The following is a 21,181-nucleotide window of genomic DNA, read 5'->3' as shown; positions in this document are numbered from 1 at the left end:
TTGTATAGGGTTTGGGATGTAGGCTTGACTGGTGAGGTCACAGAATGGCTAGACAATAATCAGATAATAGCATAGCACCGATGTCTTTCTTTTATTGTGGTGTCTTATTTAAAGGGAACCTGTCAGCCCGTTTATGCTGCGCAGTGGTGTAGCACTTAGGTCTTAATGTCCTGGAGCTTTGTAGAGCTTATGGATATGTTCACACAGGGTGTAAATGCTGTGGAATTTATGCATACAAAATCCGCAGCATTTACATTACTAACCATGTGGGTGAGCTTTAAGAAATCTCATTCACATGCTGCTGTATCCGTCTAGAGGAAAGAAGGTTTCTACACGGACATAGAAGGAGGTTCTTTACTGTAAGAGCGGTGAGACTATGGAACTCTCAAACTGAGGATGTGGTGACAGCAAATTGGATAAGGGTACAAGAGGGGCCTGGACGCCTTTCTTCAGCAATACAATATTATATGTTAGAATCACTAACAACTTCAGAAAAGTTGTGGATCCAGGGATTATTCGGATTGCCAGATTGGAGTTGGGAAATAATTTTTTCCTTAAGGATGCCTGCAGACGGCCGGGTCGGATTCGGCAGCGATAATTCTCGCCGCGGAACCCGATCCGAGCGCCTGCAGAGAGCAGCGCGTACTCACCCGCGCCCCGCAGCTCCGGATCTTTCATGTGACGGCTGCCGGGCAGCCGGCGCATGCGCAGACCGGAGCCCCGCACAGAAATAGAACATGCCACGCGAGATTTCGCGCGGCCAAACCGCGGCCGTCTGCATAGGATTGCGTTTGTTAAGGCAATCCTATGCAGGCTTCCAGCAGCGGAAATCCCGCCGTGGAATTTCCGCCCGTCTGCAGGCGGCCTTAATGGGAAAAATTGGCTTCTACCTCATTGAGTTTTCTTTTTTGGCCTTCCTCTGGATCAACATTGGGGAGCAATATCCTGAATTGTACAGACATATATCTTTTTTCAGCCTTACATACCATGTTACTATGTCAATTTATGTTTTTTATTTTCAAAAGAGGGTATGAAATTTGCGTCAAAATCCAAGTGTCGCGTGTGGATTTTAAAACTGATTTTGGTACAGATCTGCACCAAAATCTGCAGGTTTTTTTTTTGCACCAAATATTGTGCCAAACTATTGTGTGCACCAAGATTTGCCCCAAATTTTGGCACAGCAGAACTGAGCATGCCTGATGGATGGTTACTGATTGGCTGAAACTCACAGATAAAAGGGATTATTTCTAACTGCACAGTAGAGCGCAGGAGGGATGTAAGGGAGCTGGCAGTGCTGTTGGGGAGCTGAGGAAAAAGGTGCAATAGTCTGCAAGGAAGCTGCTGCCTGCTAGAGAAAGGGGAACAACGGGAGCACAGACCCTGGCTGTGTGAAGACTGCTTGGAGAGCACCTTGAGCGCTGTGAGCAAGAACTGGAGGCTATCTTCTGCAAAGAAGATCAGAGCAGTTGTTCTATCGCCCCGACCTGATGGGGGACAGAAACAAGAAACCAAGAAAGATAGCGCGGTAGAGCTGCTCTTCTAAATGTTAGATAACCTGGAATCTGGTATTAGTGGCGATTTCCACCTGACAAAACCGTAAATGAGGCTGGCCTTCATTCTAACATTACATGTGCACATCATTAGTGAAGAAATTAGATGAGCAGCCGGCCTGTTGTATTAGTGGGCATTACATTTAAGGGCTTGGACTATTTAGTCAATGCGTGCAGCTTGCGGTTGCAGACTGAGATAATATAGTAACACGAGTTTGCCTATTGGAGGTACTTTGACCAGGGTTTGCACAGTGTGTTCTTAACAGACGGGGTTGATGTTAGTAGGGTGTTAACCCTGTATGGAAGAACTGTGTGTTACATTACACATTTGTAGCAATGGGACTGATTGCTGTTCTGCGTTATCGCTCCTTTTCTTCCTGTCATTGCTGTTATGCTGTATGGCGACTTAGGTATTAGTAATGCTTGGATTTAGTTAGCTGTAGCTAGTGCCCAGTGATTCTACAGTAAAAATTGAAATTGCTCACTTGTCATTATAACAACACCCACGTTATTTCCTCGTTCATAAATAAATTCTTTGTATTCTAGTAACTTCCTCTGCTGCATCTTATCCTGAATCTGAATTGCAACACAGTCCCCGTGACAGTACAGCGAGGGAGGAGTCTGATGTATTCATGAGATGCAGGCTCCTCCCACCTCCCAGCCCTATTACTGTGTATAGGGAGGGAGAAGGCTGTCAGTCAATGGCGAGGGAAGCTTGCATCTGATGAATACATCAAGCTGACAGGATCCCTGCAGTAAAGCAAGAGACTGAAAGTCAATGTTTTTAGTGATTCTCAGAACTGAAGGTGAAGCACAGGACATGGGGAAGATACCTTTGTGTTTTCTTCTGTCAGTATCCTTTCCAAGACTGTAATGGTTTACCCCTGATTTTTGAAGATAACTTTACAGCCATTGGTGCTCACATCCCCTAAGTAGACATAAATGCTAAAAATGATAAAACAAGCAGTGGCTAGTAGAGGGGGCTTAGCAGCTTACTGCAAACTATTAAAATATGGCATCCTGCACACTGTTCAAAGTCCTGGAAAACCATTCTTCAGATTGAATGGGAGAATGTAAGGCCTCGTGTCCACAGGCGGATCGGATTCTGCATGCGGGAGCCCGCAGCGGCATCAGAACCTGCCCGCGGCCGAGTACACTGCATACCTGTCCCGGTCTTTTGCGCATCTGTCCAGGTCTAATATTTTCTTCACTGCAGATGTGAGCGGAAGCATCAGCCAGCGCATCACCATACATGCGCAGTGGAGGTTTTTTTTGTTTTTTTTAAACTCCTGATTTCCCAAAGAATCCACGGCCCATCTGCAATTCAATAGTGGACAGAGCACGGATCAGATGGCTTCCATTGACTTCAATGGAAGCCGTCAGTGCGAGAACCGAACTGAAATGGAGCATGCTGCGATTTGTATTCTGGACCCAAAGGTCCGCAAAACAAATCCACATGCTTTAATTCATGTGCGGACACCCATGCTTCCCTATGGGCAGCTTGATTTGTGGAATCCACGCAGGTCACCTGCAAATCAGATCCACCAGTGGACATTAGGCGTAACTCACTAATAAAAGGGAGCAAACAGGTTTTTTTTTAATTTATGATCCCAACTAGAAAAATTAAAATTCTAGAAAAAAAGCACAACATCTCAGTCTTCATATTTATCAATTTTTGAACAAATCCTTGGGATCGATATTATTAGGGAGATGAGTATTTAGAAATCCCGTCTCTACAATCATGGATAGTTATGTTCGGTGGGATTATAGAAGTTGATTCTGTTTATTTAATTCTTTTTTTTTTCTTACAGAAGTGATTGAAGATCTGTCTACGTCACAAGGTACGTGTAACATAATGAAGTATAGAGAAATACCTCCCAGGCAATAAGCTTTACTTGTGCTCGGCTCAATACATGGCATTCATGACGTGTGTTGCATCTCTACTCTTGGGGACCATATTGAGGCCTGAGGTACATTGTACACACTTTAGTTCTTTTTCAGTATAGTAAACCTTATTTACATCATCCCAGGAACCCCTTCACTATTATCACACATGATTGTCTTTCTATAGTTTATATTTACATTGATTTTCTATTGTAAATGTATATTTTAAGAATCTATTCTGCCTTTCAAAACCGAGCCTCGCTTTACTTTTAACAAAACAAGGAAATCAAGATGAATCCTGATTTACGTCATTACACGACTAGCTAGTTAGCAAATAGTCTTCGGGTTACTTGCTTGTTAGGAACGCACTTTGGCTAGTTTTAAAGGAATATTCTGATCTTAGTTATTTATGGCATATCCACAGAGTATGCTATAAATGTTTACTAGATGTGAATCTTGCCCTCGAGACTCACAGCTATCTGTAGACTGGAGTTCCCCAACCCGGTCTCATTGGCTGCTGCATCCGGGCCGCCGCTAAATGCAAGGTGGCCGGGATTACAGAAACAGCAAAGCTCAATGGTTCTACCTTATGTTACATTTCCATAACTCCCATAGAAGTGCGTGGATGTTATAATGACAGCATAGCGCTGCAAGCCACATCTGTTTACACTACACATATCTATAGGCTTTCATGTGCCTAACTATGCTAAAAATATTATTTTAGCATGTGTCCCTACAGCATACATTGCCTTTTTTTCTCTCTTTTATCCTCTTGTTGTACTGAGTAGTACACTGAACGATCACTGCATTAGTAACACCTACTCGATAACGGATTGATCCACCTATTTGGGTCATCACAGCTTTGAAATGTTGGGGAACAGATTCCACAAGGTGGCAAGCGTTCTTCATAATCCACTCAAGCCATGCCCGCTGCAGCAGGTCCATCCGTGGGTGAACATTTTGCGTATTAAGTGGGAGCAGATCTCACAGCCATTTCTAGCATATCCCAAACATGCTCAATGGGGTGACAGTCTAATGAGTTTGGGGGCCAAGGCAGTGTGAAGAATTCATAGGTCTGGGAAGACTTCCTAAGGATATGGGTGCAGATGGTCAGCTAACAGGTCCTGGTAGTGTTCACCATTCAAGGATTGTGATGAGCAACGGTCCTAGGCCATGGCAGGAAAACACTCCCAGACCATGACACCGCCACAGGCTGTTGAACCACAGCATTGCACCCATGGGATACAACTTCATGCTCACTCTAAACTACCTTCTGCCATGCGCCCAGGGTCCACTGGCGTCTTTCCTGGGCCCATACGAAGCGGCGTTGGCAATGACACCTTTGTCAGTCTTTGACTATTGAACCCCAGTCAACGTGTAAGGTATGCTGTATGGTCATTGTGGAAATTTGTCTAACTGACCCACTGTTGTACTTGTGTGTCAGTTGGTCTACTGTGGCACATCTTTGCTGAGATACCAGATGTGCCACCTGCACTCACCTCTATGCTCAGCCACATGCGGCCTGCTGCTATGGCATCCTCTGACGAATGTCTGTCTGTGGTTCATCCAGTCTTGGTACACTCCTAATACCGTGGTTCGGGAACTGCCAACGAGTGCGGCTGTTTCATAAATACTGGTACCACATCACCGGGTACTGGTACCACATATCAAGTCACCACATTTACTCATGTCTGACGAATGTTGCCTTCTGCTGCACAGAGAATAGATCAGCACATTATGTGGGATCAGATCATGATGCAGCCATCACGTGGCACCGCATTACTGATCCCAGCGCAGTGATCCTTCAGTGTATAGTCAAGGTGCTCCTGCAAAACATTAGGTTGGCCATTGACTGCACGCCCATTAGTACCGGTCTCATACAAGTGCTGGGGCTTGACTTTAGCCTGTTCATAGAGAGGATACTCTATCACGCAGCAAGTGAAACTTTCAAACCCTGAACCTCACACTTATAATAATAGTCCCTCCTATTCCTCTCCAGCATTACCATTCAGACACTTTGCTATTTCACTTTACACGCTTCATCCGATGTCACAGAATGCAGATGTAACTATGTATATCCCACTTGTCAGGATTCTTCATCACCATCATAAAGCCATAGCTCAAGATCTTGTTTCTTATACGTAGGGGTTACAGACAGAAAACGGAGACGTTTCCTGATCTTTCTTCTCCCTGGCTTGAAACAGCCATGTGTTTCCTGGACCAGGTCATTGAACAACACTCTGTTGTACTTCCCATGTCTGCTCAGGAAGACCCACGGGCCGCTGGGAAATGGACGGAGTTTTCAGGGTCACTGCAAGAGGCCCAAGTCACAAGGCCGAGCAAGTTCTATGACTGTCTATAAAGAGCGTCAATATGAACGCCAGAAACTAAGAAATGTTATGTCAGTCAGAGAGAGTGTTCAGAGATTAACCCCTTAAGGACCAGGCTGTTTAATACTTAAAGGAACGGGCACTTGTTAGGGATTTTACCCATGCGGTGGTTTTACTGCCCTATTTTTTTCTTCAGCTACCAAAATTTCTTTCTTTTTTTGCTGAGTTTTTTTTCTGTGACATATAGGGCTATTTTTTTATATATTTTTCTCTAACTTCCCCCCCCCTTTTTGTTTTATTAGGGGTAAAAGCTAAAAAAATATATATATCTTAACATTTACAGTTTGTTTTTTTTAAATTAGTATATTTATGCTAAAAAAAAAATATTTGAGAATGGGTTCCTCATTTTGTTTCCAACGTTTTGATATATAACACATATAGTTTTGAATTACAGTGTGCATACCGACTGTTTGGGTTGGCGTTGGCTTTGGGTTATTTTCCTTTTTATGCATCATTGAGCGCTATGTTCCTGGGAAAGGAGAACCAGAAGTGGTTAAAAAAAACGCTTCTCCCTTCTCCTTCAGGTTCTCAGCAGTGACGAACAGCTGACAACCCAACTTGCTCCTGTTTGATTGCAGGAGCAGAGGCTTTAATCCCCCGCCATAGTTTTGCTATCGGCTGGGATTAGAGCCCAGGACCAAGCACCGTAAATGTACGGCGCTAGTTTCTTAAGGGGTTAAGAATATTTTCCAGGTGACAGTGATTTATTCTTAATGAAGTCCATCAGCTTTCTGTTTGGCTTTCAGTATTTTGGATGGTAAGAATAGCAATGTGGAATGAAAACTTTAAAAAAATGAAAGAAAACGGAGACTAACAGAAATGACATAACTCAGATATAAGCAGAGGCATACTAATAACTGCATTATATTGGCGTTCCTCTGACCATTACTGATGTTCATCTGACTGGCAACTCACTTTGAATTTTGTATGCCGTTATTTTAATTATGAGCCTACTGTGGAAGTATATAACTACTAATTTTGCCACTAAAATGTGTGACCCAGATGGAAGTCTCGCAACTTTAGAGAAGTGATAGGTAAGGTAAAAGCAGAAAATATATGTTTCTGATGTGGCAAAATGAAGTTCACAGATGCATTGTAAGATTACATATAGTATTAGTTATGTATAGGGCAATGCGATGACACTGATTAGCTTTAATGGTATCTGAGCACTAAGCTCATGGACGACTATCTGTAATTTAACACAAAAAGGTCAATAAGATTGTGATCTAGAAATAATCAATACACCAGAGTCACTTAGGTCACTTCTATTGTCAATACTTCAGATAGCTGCCCTATAAAGCTGATGTGATCTCTACAGTATGCGTTTGCAGAAATGATGCTGTGTATTCAGATAAACGTTCTGTCTGTCTTTTCTAATATGTGCACTTGTATCGCTTTCTTCAGCAGGGGAGTCTGTAATTAACTATGCAGATTATTACCAGGGACTCTGGAATTGCAAGAGTGACAAGAGTGATGAGCTGTCATTCCAGCGTGGAGACATTATCCGTATTCTAAGCAAGGTAAAAAGGGAAAAGGTGGGAATTAAGGAGGGAGGGGGCAATTGTCGAAGCAGACATAAAGGGCATAAGGTCATGTGATATATATATATATATATATATATATATATATATATATATATATATAAAATGTGTGTGTATATGTGTGTATATATATATATATATGCATATATATAATATATATGATAAAATTTATGGGCAACGAGACCATTTATAGTGCGTGTGCTTCCAACGTTTCTGATAACACTGCAATATAGCTATGGTTTTCCATGGGATTGTTAAAAGTTAAAGGGGTATTCTGGTACTTTTACTATTCATTACCTATCCTCATGTCAGATCTTCAATATTTAATTGGTGGAGATCTTTCTCTCAGGATCGCCACCAATCAGCTGATACTTTGGCCTGCTGTCAGTATAGCGGGGCTGGACATCTGCATTGGTGGTCTAAGCTGGAAATGTAATAGACTGCTTCATTCCCATTGAAATCAATGGGAGTAAAGCTCTCTATTACACTTCCATCCCTGACTACCAGTACAGATATCTGGCTCTACTGCACTCTGACAGCAGGCCAAAGGATCAGCTGATCCTGGTTGACCAACTATTGATGACCTAGGTCCTAGGTCATCAATAGTAACATAGTATGCTAGGCTGAAAAAAGACAAATGTCCATCCAGTTCAGCCTGTTTTCACCCTCCCCCCTCCCCTGGTTGATCCAGAGAAAGGCAAAAAAACCCCCAAAAAACAGTGAGGCAGAAGCCAATTTACCCTTATTCGGGGGGAAAAAAATTCCTTCCCGACTCCATAATGGTAGTCAAAATAGTCCCTGGATCAAAATTGAGCTCATTAACCCTTCCTGTTATTGAATGTCTATATTCTGTAATGTTGTAGTGCTCTAAAAAAACGTCTAGTCCCTTTCTCTTCGGCTTTTGCCATCAACATGTCCTCAGGCAGAGCGTTCCACAGTCTCACTACTCTTACAGTAAAGAACCCCCTTCTATATTGATGATGAAACCTTCTTTCCTCTAAACGTAGAGGATGCCCTCTTGTTATCATCGCAGTCCTGGGTATAAACAGATCAGGGGAGAGATCCTTATATTGTGCCCTAATGTATTTCTACATAGTTATTTGGTTGCTCCTTAACCGTCTTTTTTCCAGGGTAAATAATCCTAATTTTGATAGTCTCTCTGGGTATTCCAGTCCTCTCATTCCATTTATTAATTTGCCCTTCTTTGAACCCCCTCGAGCACTGCAGTGTATTTCCTGAGCACTGGTGTTCAGAACTGTACACAGTATTCCATGTGAGGCCTGACAAGTGCCTTATATAGTGGAAGGATAATGTTCTCATCCTTCGTCCCTATACCTCTTTTAATGCACCCCAAAATGTTATTTGCCTTTGCAGCAGCTCACCAGCATTGATTGCTCCAGTTAAGTCTACAGTCAACTAGTACCCCCAGGTCTTTCTCCATCTCACTTTTCCCTAGCAGTACCCCATTTAGTGTATATTGGTGACATCCGTTTCTCCTGCCCATGTGCAGAACCTTACATTTATCGATGTTAAATTTCATTTGCTATTTTTCTGCCCAAGCCCCCAGCTTATCTTGGTCCATTTGCAGCCGTATGTTGTCGGCCGTTGTATTAATTATCATCTGCAAATATTGATATTTTACTGTGCAGTCCCTCTATCAGGTCATTGATAAATATGTTGAACAGAATGGGGTCTCTCAGAAACCCCTCAAATATTTTTCCAATTATTGAAGTGAGACTTACTGGAACCACATTGGCAATACACCTTTTCGGAGGTACAGTCCCGGTCTTATTAGAGTCCGTAAATATAAGAAATCGCGGTCTGTCTATCACTTCACTTAGTTCCCTTAGATCCCTTGGGTGTATTCAATCTGGGCCCCGCAATTTGTTGATTTTCAATCTTTTTTTAGCCGGGTCTGCATTTCCTCTTGCTTTAAGCAGGTGATATTTAATGGGGGTTTCATTTTATCCCTTTGCATCTCGTGTAACATTTCTTTTTCATTCATGAATATACTTGAGAAAAAAATTATTTAATAGATTCGCCTTTCCCCTATCATCTTCTATGGTTTCTCCTGCATTATTTGTTAAAGGGACAGTGCTTTCAGTGCAAATCCTTTTACCATTTATATAATTGAAAATTAGTTTAGGGTTATTTTTGCTCTCTTTGGCAATTAGCCTCTCTGCCTCCTCCTTGGCAGTTATGTTCCTTACATATTTTGTTTTTTACCTTGTATGTTTTTAGCACTTCTTCACTGCCTTTTTGTTTTGGTAATTTAAAAGTTTTCTTTTTTTCATTTATTGCCCTCCTTACAGTCTTGTTAGTAAAAGTCCTGTAATACCCCTTCAATCTAAAATTATCCATTCTATTGACCTGCCCAAAAGTCAGAAACTTGGGTCTCTTACTGGTCAGTATATGGGGACCCATTAGAGCGGGTAGATTAGAGATGGAGCACACATTGCAGTAGACAGTAACAGTCTTTACTTGGCAGCTAAATTAGTGGTACGGTCTCTTTAAATTGGCACACAGTTTTAGAACTTTGCAACACCGTCTCAGAACTTGGCAACACCTGCCTCAGCTACTCAGCCCTTGTGCGATCAAGTACAGTTTCCTTAAATAAACAGCAGGCCCGTCATAACTCCCTAACACACTTAAAAATTCACAGCTTGTGGCTGGTGTAAGGCTTTTTTCTCTTTCACTTAGCAATTCGTCAATGACTAGAGCTCTCTTAGGGCTCCTTTCCACTGGCGATAGCAATATCGCAATGTGAGAAAATCGCATTGCAACGCTGCAAAATCGCAAGTTTTTGCGTTGCGATGCGAGAATCTGTTTTGCTATTACACTGTATGGGCGACAGAAAAATGCAAAACGCTGAAACAATCCTCCTGCTGCGATTTTTAATCCTCGCATTGCAGCTTGCCCTTAAACATCGCTAGTGGAAAGGTTGTCATAGAACAACATGTGTGGGACTTTCCTGCGAGAGCTCGCACTCTCGCATCGCACTGAAAACATGCGATTACCTGGCCAGTGGAAAGGAGCCCTTAGCTTGATAGTCTGTACTGACCAGGCGGTCCGCTCCAATCAGAAGGCTCCAGGGCTTCCTTTGCAGCTCACAGCTTCACACCACTCCCAACCCTGCGCACTTCTCTCACACTTGCTTCTGCACCTCACTACAGTGACAACAACAAAACCTGCCTTTGCGTGCCACACCTTACCATTTGCATCACACCGGCCCCACTCTGTGTGGCAAAATGTGCCCTACCATTTGTTCATCAGAAGCACATGCCCCGTCCTGCACGGTGACTGGTGATGTGCGCATTTTAATAACCAACATGACTGGGATCAAGAAAATACCCAACACACAAAGGGGCCACATCAGTGTCTGTTAAAATAGTCAGAGCAATCAGGAGCATAATAAACATTAGCAATGCACTATAAACCACAGCAGTTATGGCTTTTACCCAACTGCAAAAGTTAACATTTTTCACTCCCCTTACAAATCAACTGAGAATAACTATGCAGAATAACTTGGATGTGATATCATTGACAATCTATTATTTCACTTTATGTATTTCTACTGAGGAAATCTGCAAACCTGCCATAACTATGTCATCACATCTTTCTTTCACTCCTTCACACATATAAATCCCTTATTTCATGTCACTTATTTGAGATGTTATTTGACACAAATCCCTTTTCCAATATGATGCTTCATATGCTATTCAGAATCTGTATTGGCCGAAATAAAGCTGCCAGGATCGTAAATATCTGGATTTTTAGAAGCGGTTAAAGTAGATAATGGGCTTATACATGTCGCATCATTAAAATTGTCATACCAGAATCAACTTTCATCACCGCTGAGACCCCGACAATCCCGAGAGGGGGGGTCCCGTGTTTTTCTCTTCTCATCACTTCAGGGTTCCCTTCTCCCATCTGCAGTGACCTAGAGATTGAATGGATCAGCGGCGGGCCATGCATGGCTGCTGCTCCATTATTTTCAGTGGCGCTCACAGAAATAGGCAAGAATTTGTACTCGGCTATCTCTGTCGGTCCCATTGAAAATGAATGGAGTTGGACCAGTGCTCCTTTCGATCTCCTTACTGCAGTGTATACAGTAAGCCCCACAGTGAGGAAGAGGGAATGCACAGGACCTCTATTCTCGGGATCTGTGGGGGTCTCAGCGGTGATAGGATAGGTGATAAAAGTTGATTCCACATCTGATCTGGTCACTTGGCCAAAGTCCTGCAGGGAGATATTTAGTTCATTCGCACTTGAATTGAGTTGTCGGTAAGGCCTATCTGTTGCGTTGAGTCTGCAAGTAACAAGTTTGCAACATGTGGCCTCACTCTTGGGGTGCAATTACATGAGCGCCGTTAACGTTCGAGTAATAGCGCTAATTGCCAGGGCATGTTGGGACAAAGTGAGCACTAGCGCTCATGTAATAGCACCCTTAGGAGGTGGATGATGAACTACAATTAAGAAACATTTGTAACTTGCACTTTATTTCCAAACTGCAGTAATCTATTTCACATGTGGATGCAAGATGGAAAAAATGAGGCTCCTTGTATATGTTAAAGCCTGAACATGCCGGTTAGTTTGTGCACTGTCCAAGAAGTAAAATTGTACTGCGCTAGCAAACGTTAACCCCTTAGGGACATGGCCTTTTTTTTCATCTTTCTGATTTTTAGTTTCTCCTCGCCTATTTATTGTGCCATATAATGTGCTGAAAAACGTTTCAAAAAAATTTCTAAGTGGAGTGAAATGAAAAAACACAGCAGTTTGGCCATCTTTGCAGGGGTATAGTTTTTACTATGTACACACTGCAGCAAAAATGAAACAATAACTTGATTCTGTGGGACAATACGATTACAATAATATCAAATTCACTCAGTTTTAGTTTTTTTGCTGTACTACTTTTTAAAAAGAAAGTATTGTTTATATATATTTTATAACCACCATAATTTTTGCAGCTTTCTGTCGATAGGGTTGTGTGGGGATTTGCTTTTTGCTAGATGACCTGCGGTTTCCGATGTTACCATTTTGGAACACATTATGGATATGGACAGAGGTTTATTTTTTGTAAACTAGAACTAGAGGATCGTGGGATCGCTTATACCATATACTGCAATACTTTTTTATTGCAATATATGGTATTTTTGCCAACATTCTATTAGGACGGGCCTGTGGCAGAAATACATTGCGGCCCTGGGGGCCTTCAAAAGGCCCTGTGCTGACATGATAACTGAATGGCACCACATGATTTCGTCGTGGGCGGTGGGGCTCTTAGGGACCCCCAAACTCCAATCGAGGCATTTAAATGTTGCTGTCACAATTGACCGTGGCATTTAAAGGGCTAACATCAGCGTCAGCGCTGATCTGCATACAGCAAACTCCAAAGCCGGAGGACATACATGTATGCCCAAAAGTGTCAAGGTGTTAAAGCGACAGTTAAAGGGAACCTGCCATCTCCTCTATGCACCATAAACTATTATGGTGCTTATAGGACAGCTCCACCTGAGTCCGGGGGTGTAATTATTATATTTGCTGAGCTTTCTGGTCCCGTCTGGTCACCCTGGGAAGTCGGCGGTTTGCTTACCACTGTGAGTATTTATTCAGTCCGTGCGTGCGCTGTACACTGTTCTCTATGGGAGCATGCACGCACGGACTGAATGAAGAGAGTCATACTCATAGGCAGAGCACCGACTTCTCGGGGTGTAGAGCTCTGTAAGTATAACAATTACACCCCTGGACTCAGCGGGACCTGTCCGTTAAGCTCCATAACTTAGTTTATGGTGTTTATAGGAGGTGACAGGTTTACTTTAATACAACAAAAGCCACTGTAAAAGTTAAGTCAAAGTTTTCTGCAGTTGTGTATTTAATGCATTAACTGTCACTGTGGTAGAACATTCATCTGAAGCTAAGTGATACCCCTCCTAGTGTCCTGAAGGCTGAAGATTCAACATTTCATGTAGCACTTTGTACATCAAGGACAGAAAAAAACCTGTATAGACATAATACATCATGATACGTTCTTCCAAGCATTAAGCAGATCCTACGCCGTAGATTAATTGACGTTATTTTTTTAAATCTATATCCCAGACAGTGTAATCTAATTTATGGGGTCTACAGCAACAGGAGATAATCTAACCTAAGAGGTCACTTCAGGACCACATCTTCATTTACCAGACTGTTCTGCTTCTAAAGTAAATGCACATATTGAATGCACAACTCTGCTGCTCAGAGTAACACGGGTAAGGTTGTATTCATATCTACGTTATCTGCTTTCCCACAGCAAGAAGTCACAGTCTGCAGCACAATTTTTGCTATCCAAAATCCCAGAGGCCTGACAGAAATCTAATGGATTTGGTAATGAGGTGATGGGATCTATCAGGAATAGAGATGAGTGAGTATACTCGCTAAAGGCAATTGCTCGAGCGAGCATTGCCTTTAGCGAGTACCTGCCCGCTCGAGACAGAAGGTTCGGGTGCCGGTGGCGGGCAGGGAGCTGCGGGGGGGAGCGGGGTGGAACGGAGGGGAGATCTCTCTCTCCCTTTCTCCTCCCCGCTCCCTCCTGCTGACTGCCGCTATTCACCGCTCCCCCGCGCCGGCACCCGAACCTTCGGTCTCGAGCGGGCAGGTACTCGCTAAAGGCAATGCTCGCTCGAGCAATTGCCTTTAGCGAGTATACTCGCTCATCTCTAATCAGGAACCATTTAAAAACAGATTAGGCATAGCTGCCATGGCTCCATTATGAGCAAAAGTCATGTTGCTAATGTGAACAGAGCCTAAGCGCAGACTCCGTTTATATAATACAACAGGATGTGTCACAGTGCGGAGGTCTAGTCATCGAAACGTGTTTCAGAGGAGAAACTTTCAGTTGCTGTTGACTTGCTGCGCGGGTGGACTTTTTTGGGTTGTCATGAATTTGCCATTGTGAGACTAATCAGACCAACCATTTATTTGATTCTTTGTGAAGGAGCATTAGGTAGTCCGCTGTCATACCTACAGTATACAGCCAGTTTAAGGGGGGTTTCTGGGACTTTACTATTAATTGCCTATCCTCAGGATAGGTCAGCAGTAGTTGCTTGGCGGGGGTCTGCCACTCTGGATTCCCGGTGATCAGCTGCTATCGGGTCAGCTGTCAGTGGGGACAGAGACGGAAGCTCCATCTGTATTGCAGCAGCCTGGTTTGGTAATTGCAGGCACAGCTCCTATTGAATTTAGTGCAATATCAACCCGGGCCTCTGCAAAGCGGACAGAGCTATCTACCTCCAGCTTTGTCCACACTAATAGCTGACCCAGTGTCAGCTGATTGCTGGGGATACCATGCGGCGGACCCTCGTCAATCAACTACTGATGATTTATCCTGAAAATGAGGTTAAAGACCTGGAAAACCAGGTCTAACACCAACTAAGTAGACAGATTGTACATACAAGGATTATATTGCATAAAACGGGTTTTATCGGTTGTGTCTCCTGGACTGGATATTAGTTTGGCTCTTTTCCTTTGGAAAATCATTCACAAAGTGCACTCCAAAATCTTACTTTCCTTCAGATATGCAGGAGATAGGAGGCTGAGGACACTTTCACCTTGTAAGTGAACAAAGGCTACAAATCACAGTGAGAAAAACCTCCAACCGGCTGCAAAATAGAGAAGGTAGAGAAGCTGATCTTTACTTCTGACAGGATTGTTGATCACTCTCCTATGCAGAAGAATGAGCAGTCACTCAGCAGTTTCTTCCACTACTGCACTGACTTCTAGTGTTCAACCTTGCAAGATGCAGTGCAATATAAGACCATTCTACTCCCCAAAAGTGGAATTCATCTGGTTGTGTAGGCAGCCCAAAGAGAAACACTCTTTTTTTGCACACTAATCCAACACAAGGTTTTATTCACTTCATCTAATCTCAGAAAAGGTATTTATTAAAGTCAGTTAGAAGTATCCACCCACCATATTGTCCTATGCCCACAGTACAGTAGTTTATATTATATCCATTAACCCTACCGTGATTGTACAAAAAAATAACTAATGTCACTAACTTTCAACAAACTTTTGATTATGTGATCACCAATGTCCTATATCACCAAAGTGCAAATCACTTTACCTAAAATTATGCTGTAAACTGCTGGCTACTTGGGGTCTCACTTCCTTTTAACTTGTTGTCCAGTGACTGTTATCATGTGAAGTCTATCTCTAGTAACAGAAAGGGACTACAGGAATTTGGGCTGAGGCTTTGCCTGTTGCTGTCTCATGTTGCTTGTAGAAGTCTATAGAGATAGGAGCGGGAGGATGGAGACACACACAGACATGTGGCTGCAGCTTATAGAAAGTGTTTTATCTCACCTCCATGCTGGAATCACATCTACACTGTTCAGTACTGCTGTATGATGTCCTCCATCCTGTTGCTACTTGTCTTTGTGTGAGAGTGATAGAGGACCAGGATCTCTTATTTATTTGTGCAGTGTATTGGAAACTTTGTAGCAGCTAGTCTCCACCCACCAGCTCAGGGATACTTGAGAATTAGAACTTGAGGAAGGCCACAGGGCCGAAACGTTGCTTCTGATGGTGATGGGGCAATAAAAGTATTTTTTACTGCATCCCTATATGCTGCCAGTTTCACTTCTTTCCTATGAAATGCAGGCTACAAATCATATAATGAACATTGAAATTGTGCCATTTCTCATGCACATACACGTGGCAGCTTATTCTGAAAAGTCACTTGAAAAGTTAGATATGCTTTAGAAAAACACTAACTTTAGAAAATGCACAAACATAAAAAATAAACTCCCTACAATTTCTCCCTTAACCCTTTCCAATCCACTGTCTGACGTCTGAAGACATTCTGATTGAAGGCTGTACAGCTCCAATGTCGGAAGACGTCCGGCAGGGTATTCTTACTGTATATTACTGGTCGCTCTGTTGTCAGGGGCCTCTCCAGCATGTCCCATACTGCAGTACTGGCTCTATCCAGCAGGTGGCGCCATTGTATAATGGCAGAAAGAGAAAGCCCCCTAGAAAACTCTGAATCCAAAATTGGATTGCAAAGGGTTAATATCCCCCTTCTTTGATTCAATCCTCTCTCAAGTGTCTTAAAATGTGTCAGATATATAATCCAGTACGAGCCACTGTGATAAATCTGCTGCATTTCCAGACTCCGCCTGAGTGAAAGCTCCCAAAATCTCCCCCATTGTCCCAGGAGATTTCCACTCCTGCTTCTCCCTGTCCAGTGTATGGCTGCGGAAGGAGCCTCTCCCTACTTCTCTGCTAAGCCACTCATACTTCTTGCAGAGAACACAAGGGTTAAATTTCTCCAGATTGCTTCCTTTTTTGACTGTCAGATTTCTACAGAACTGATTCAGAACCATGCAGCCATTCCTGCAGGCCAACACATGGACATGCATATCTCGTGTTTACGGTTTTCATTCATGTCTAGGTTTAGCGCTCCTTTTAGGAGGCGGTGTGATCCGGGTTGTTACAGCGGTTAATGTCTTTTTAGATCGCTAGGTGACCTCATGTTAAAACCCACTGCGACTTTTAGTTTGTACAACTATCACTTCTGCACTTCACTCATAGTTATGTATAACGTTACAACATACTTTAGATCTGTTTCATTTAACGGCTGTTTGCACACATGAGTTTCAACGATTGACTAATGGTAAGCTATAAAACTCTAGATCTGCTACACTAAGCCTGTCTGGGTGACTGATTTTGCTCTGCCAAGCCTGCATGTCCCAGTTCTCCAGGTCTGACTGTAGGGTGGCACCAGCTGATATCCTTGGACTGTAACTTTAACTGCTCTTACAATTGCTGCTTTTCCATAAATAAGGAGCTTTGCTTATAGAAGTTATTGTGTTGCTTGTTGGGTTACATCTAGGGAAATACCCGCCTGAACTATTTATGCATTTAGGCAGATGTTCACCATTAAACAACATTTTACAGTTTAAATACACTGATCACCGATTTATCTGGTGCTTTGAGTTTTCTGAAGAATAGAGTCACGCTCACAGACTGAGCACTGACTTCCAGGGGTGACAATGGAGGAACTGGGAGCTGGGTAGGTAAGTGAAGTACACCCCCGGACTCCACGCTCTCTCACCTGTAAGTACCATAACTGAATTTATGGCACTTATCGGACGTGACAGGTTCCCTTTTAGTTATTCATCATCTGCGATGTGACATAGAGCAATTGTCCGTGCGAGGGTTCGTAAGAATGATCCCACCACCTACTGTAAAGATTCCAGTGGTATAAAGTAAAGAAATAAGTCTTTACTCACCCAAGTGCCCCCTGTCCAGTTCTGCAGTCCCGGTCACCACTGCGGTAAAGCCAGAGAAGCTAGTACTGGTCATATGCACAATGAACAGCATATGGCCACTACCAGCTTCTTAAAACTGGTGACGGGGGTATTTTAGGGCTTATTCACACTTGAGATTTTAACATCAGAGTTTGAAACTGATAGAACTTTGACCCACCAAAGTCATATGTGTATTGGCATGTTAGATTTTTTTTTTACTGACCAATGGTTCGTGTATAAAGATCGCAACATGTCCTATTCTGGTGTGATTCTTGTACCAGAACTGCCAATTCACATCGATGGGTGCACTTAAAAAATGAATGCACTCCCATGACATGCAAGTATTTTCATTGACTTCAGTGGAAGTTTTAAATTACATCAATTATGCCACCTTTCCGAGTTTTCTCGACACGCATGAAAAGGGATGACACTTCGATGACACTCACATGGTAAAACCGCAAAAAGCGAACAATATCTGATGTAAAACACACACATTCACAGTGAAATCGGTCATATTTTCACTGACAGAAATTGCACTCGCCTGTGAATATAGCCTATGGGCTCATGCCCACGACCGGGCGAAATCAGACCCAGGGCCCCCACAGAGACCCCTTACTCACCTCTCCAGATTTGCCAGAAGCATCTCGGCACATGCACAGTGCAGAGCATGATGTGCCGGCGCTGGGCTGTGACATGGATTCTCATGGTAATTCCGCAGTGCCCACTGCATGGAATATCGCGGGTCGGACAGCTTCCATTGACTGCAATGGAAGCCGTATGTGCGATTTTCTGCACAGAATAGAACATGTTGCAATTCTTCCCCGCGAGCGGAAAATCGCAGTTGATTTCCGCTTGTGGGCAGGGGAGACTCTTCTAACCTAGCATGTCTATGGACGGTCATTACTGTGGAATCTGCGGCAGGTGTCTGGCCGTGAATTCCGCAGCGATAATGCGTCCGTGGGCATTAGCCCTAAAGGAAGCGAGTTTAGACATATTTCTATTATACAATTCAATGGCTTGCAAAAATGATCAGATTCTCCCTATCGTGCCATACACATTCAATTTTGGTTACATCGATTCAAAATTGTTTGATGTGATGGATCAGATTTTTTACAGAAAGTTCGCCATTGCAAGCAATCATTCAAGTTAATTTTGCAGCAGGTAGTTGCCAAAAATGGCCAAAATAGGCCATTTCTGGTGACTTATCTCAAGTGTATGGCCACTTTAAAGATCTGAGTGCCTGAGAAGGCCGCATTGTGATTACTAAATGACTGGGACAAAGAATCTCAAAAACAGCAAGTCTTGGGGGGTGTTTCCAGTATGCAGTGGTTAGTACCTACCAAGAAAAGACAACCAGTGAGCTCGCAGTAGGGTCATGGAAGCCCAACACTCATGGATGCATGTAGGAAGTGAAGGTAGCCTGTCTAGTCCGATTCCACAGAAGAACTACTGTTGCACAAATTGCTGAATAAGTTACTGCTGGCAATGATAGAAAGTTGTCAAATCACACAGGACATCACAGCTTGTTATATACTGGGCTGTATAGCCGCAGATTGGTCAGAAGGCCCATGCTAACCCCTGTCCATGTCCAAAAGAGCCTACAATGGCCATGTGACTATCCTAACTGCATCATGAAGTCTGACTAATCACGTTTTTTGTATAGTATGGGGATGCCTGAGTGCTTGCGCTTTGTTTTCCTGGGGGAAAATATTGCATCAGAATGCATTATGGAAAGAAGACAAGCCGGTGGAGATTGTGTGATGTTATGGCCAATGTGCTGCTGAGAAGCCTCAAGTCCTGGCATTTATGTGGATGATGTGCCAGATACCACAGGACATCTTTACCAGAGTGCGTTTGGCGCCTCTACCGGTACCTACAAAATAATTAGAAGGGTAGGTTTAATGTTCTGGCAAACCTTTACACAAGACAGTATAGAATCCGGCTTTATGAAAAACTCGATCCAAGTCGGCGGAGATCATCTGTGCCAATAGGGAGATGTCTATAAATAATAAAGGACATTCTTGGTTATCAACTGATTGGTAACCAGCTGTTCACAGGTGACGCACTTGGGCGAGCCCCGCGGCCACTTTACTGTATGCCTGGTACAGCATTGTACATGCCATAGCTTCTATGCCTGGTACAGCAGCTCCGTCCCATTGACTTGAGTGGGACTGAGCTGCTCTTTGGCTATGTGACCAATGAATGTGACATCATATGCCTGAGAAAAGGACATGGGCTCTTCAGTCAGCTCACTGATGGGGGCCTTGAGCGATGGACCCCCACTGATATGAATAGTCATGCCCTATTATTAGGTCATCAATATTTTAATGCCGGAAAACCCCTTTAAGGTGATTGTGTTTTTTGCTGCAGTGATGTTAAAAAGTTTCCTGGAGCGGAGTGCCCCATGATCATTTCTCCAAGATACAATTGTGATACGTTGTCTACTAGGGGAGATATCGTACTTACGGATCACTGTGTTGATGAAATAGCTGCTTCTTCCAATCCCCCATCATCCCACATGCCCTGCATTGGGACTAATTGATTCCTACAGAGTCTGCTCCGTGACAAAGTGACTTTCTCAATTCATTTCGATGGGAGCCACAAAGTAAGACTCGTAGGTATGAGTCCAGTTAGTGACTTTTGCTCTGTGCAAGGCTTCCATTAGTCACATCACAAGTGAGGTGGGATGATGGAGAAATAGACCCAAGCAGCTATTTCATCACTATGGGATGGGGATCGGTAAGTATGTTATCTCCCCTACTATGCATGGTATGGAAACTGCACTACAGAGAAATGTGAAAAAAGTTTCCCTGGAGTGGCCCTTTAAGTATGGCAGTGACTAGTTTACATTAGATGCCCCGTTATGGCATAAACCTCCCATTTAATTATTTATCTATTAGATACATTATCGGTTGCCATTTTTTGTAGCAAGAAGAGCTGAAACCCCAAAGAACAGTGGTCCGCCAACACCTGCACATGTGTAGGTGTGACGTGGCACCACAATGACCATATACATGGTGTTTTATAAACCATCTTGCTGGGAGGATTGTTTAGATTACATTAATCACAACTGGAGTACATTGTGACAATTCTATCAGTAATGTCACAGTAAACGGATTATGTAAAAACTGAGCGATTAATTTGACTGACGTCTGAGACATATTTGTTAAAATGTCACGGGGCTCATGATAAATGTCTCTATTGTGACATTTCCTCCATGAGTGTTCTGACCCAGCATAACTATGCTGCACCGTAGTAAGGCAAAATTCCTGTGTGAAATGTTAATAAATCTGGTGTATAATTGAGGGTAAGAAGCTATGTCCGTGCCACACCGCCTTCAGTGCCCCTTTTGTAAGACGAAACTCAAATGTCTTAAGGATGTTTCCTCCAGAAGCAGCACAAGGGGCTATATTTTGTAATGCAGCTCAATCTTATTCACTTAAATGGGCGTCATCTGCGGAGCTTTCTGTGATGTGGTTGCAAGTCAAATATTTTTTTTTCTAACTAAGAAGAATAAAGTTTGGGAT

The 21,181-nt window shown here is 43.0% G+C and overlaps 1 protein-coding gene across 3 annotated transcripts in view; it reads left to right on the top strand.

Annotated features, from left to right (window-relative positions):
* The window catches only part of SKAP1 (src kinase associated phosphoprotein 1), a 341,919-nt gene that overhangs the window by 286,565 nt on the left and 34,173 nt on the right, over positions 1-21,181 (top strand). For 2 of the 3 annotated variants that reach the window (XM_066586769.1, XM_066586771.1), the window contains 2 exons: positions 3,362-3,391; positions 7,229-7,344. In XM_066586769.1, the coding sequence (XP_066442866.1) occupies positions 3,362-3,391; positions 7,229-7,344 (146 nt within the window). The remainder of the gene's footprint in view (positions 1-3,361; positions 3,392-7,228; positions 7,345-21,181) is intronic. The other variant, XM_066586770.1, reaches the window with a different exon arrangement.

This window comes from Eleutherodactylus coqui, chromosome 13 (assembly GCF_035609145.1).
Source record: "Eleutherodactylus coqui strain aEleCoq1 chromosome 13, aEleCoq1.hap1, whole genome shotgun sequence".
NCBI lineage: Eukaryota > Metazoa > Chordata > Amphibia > Anura > Eleutherodactylidae > Eleutherodactylus > Eleutherodactylus coqui.
This window is presented reverse-complemented; position numbering and strand designations above follow the sequence as displayed.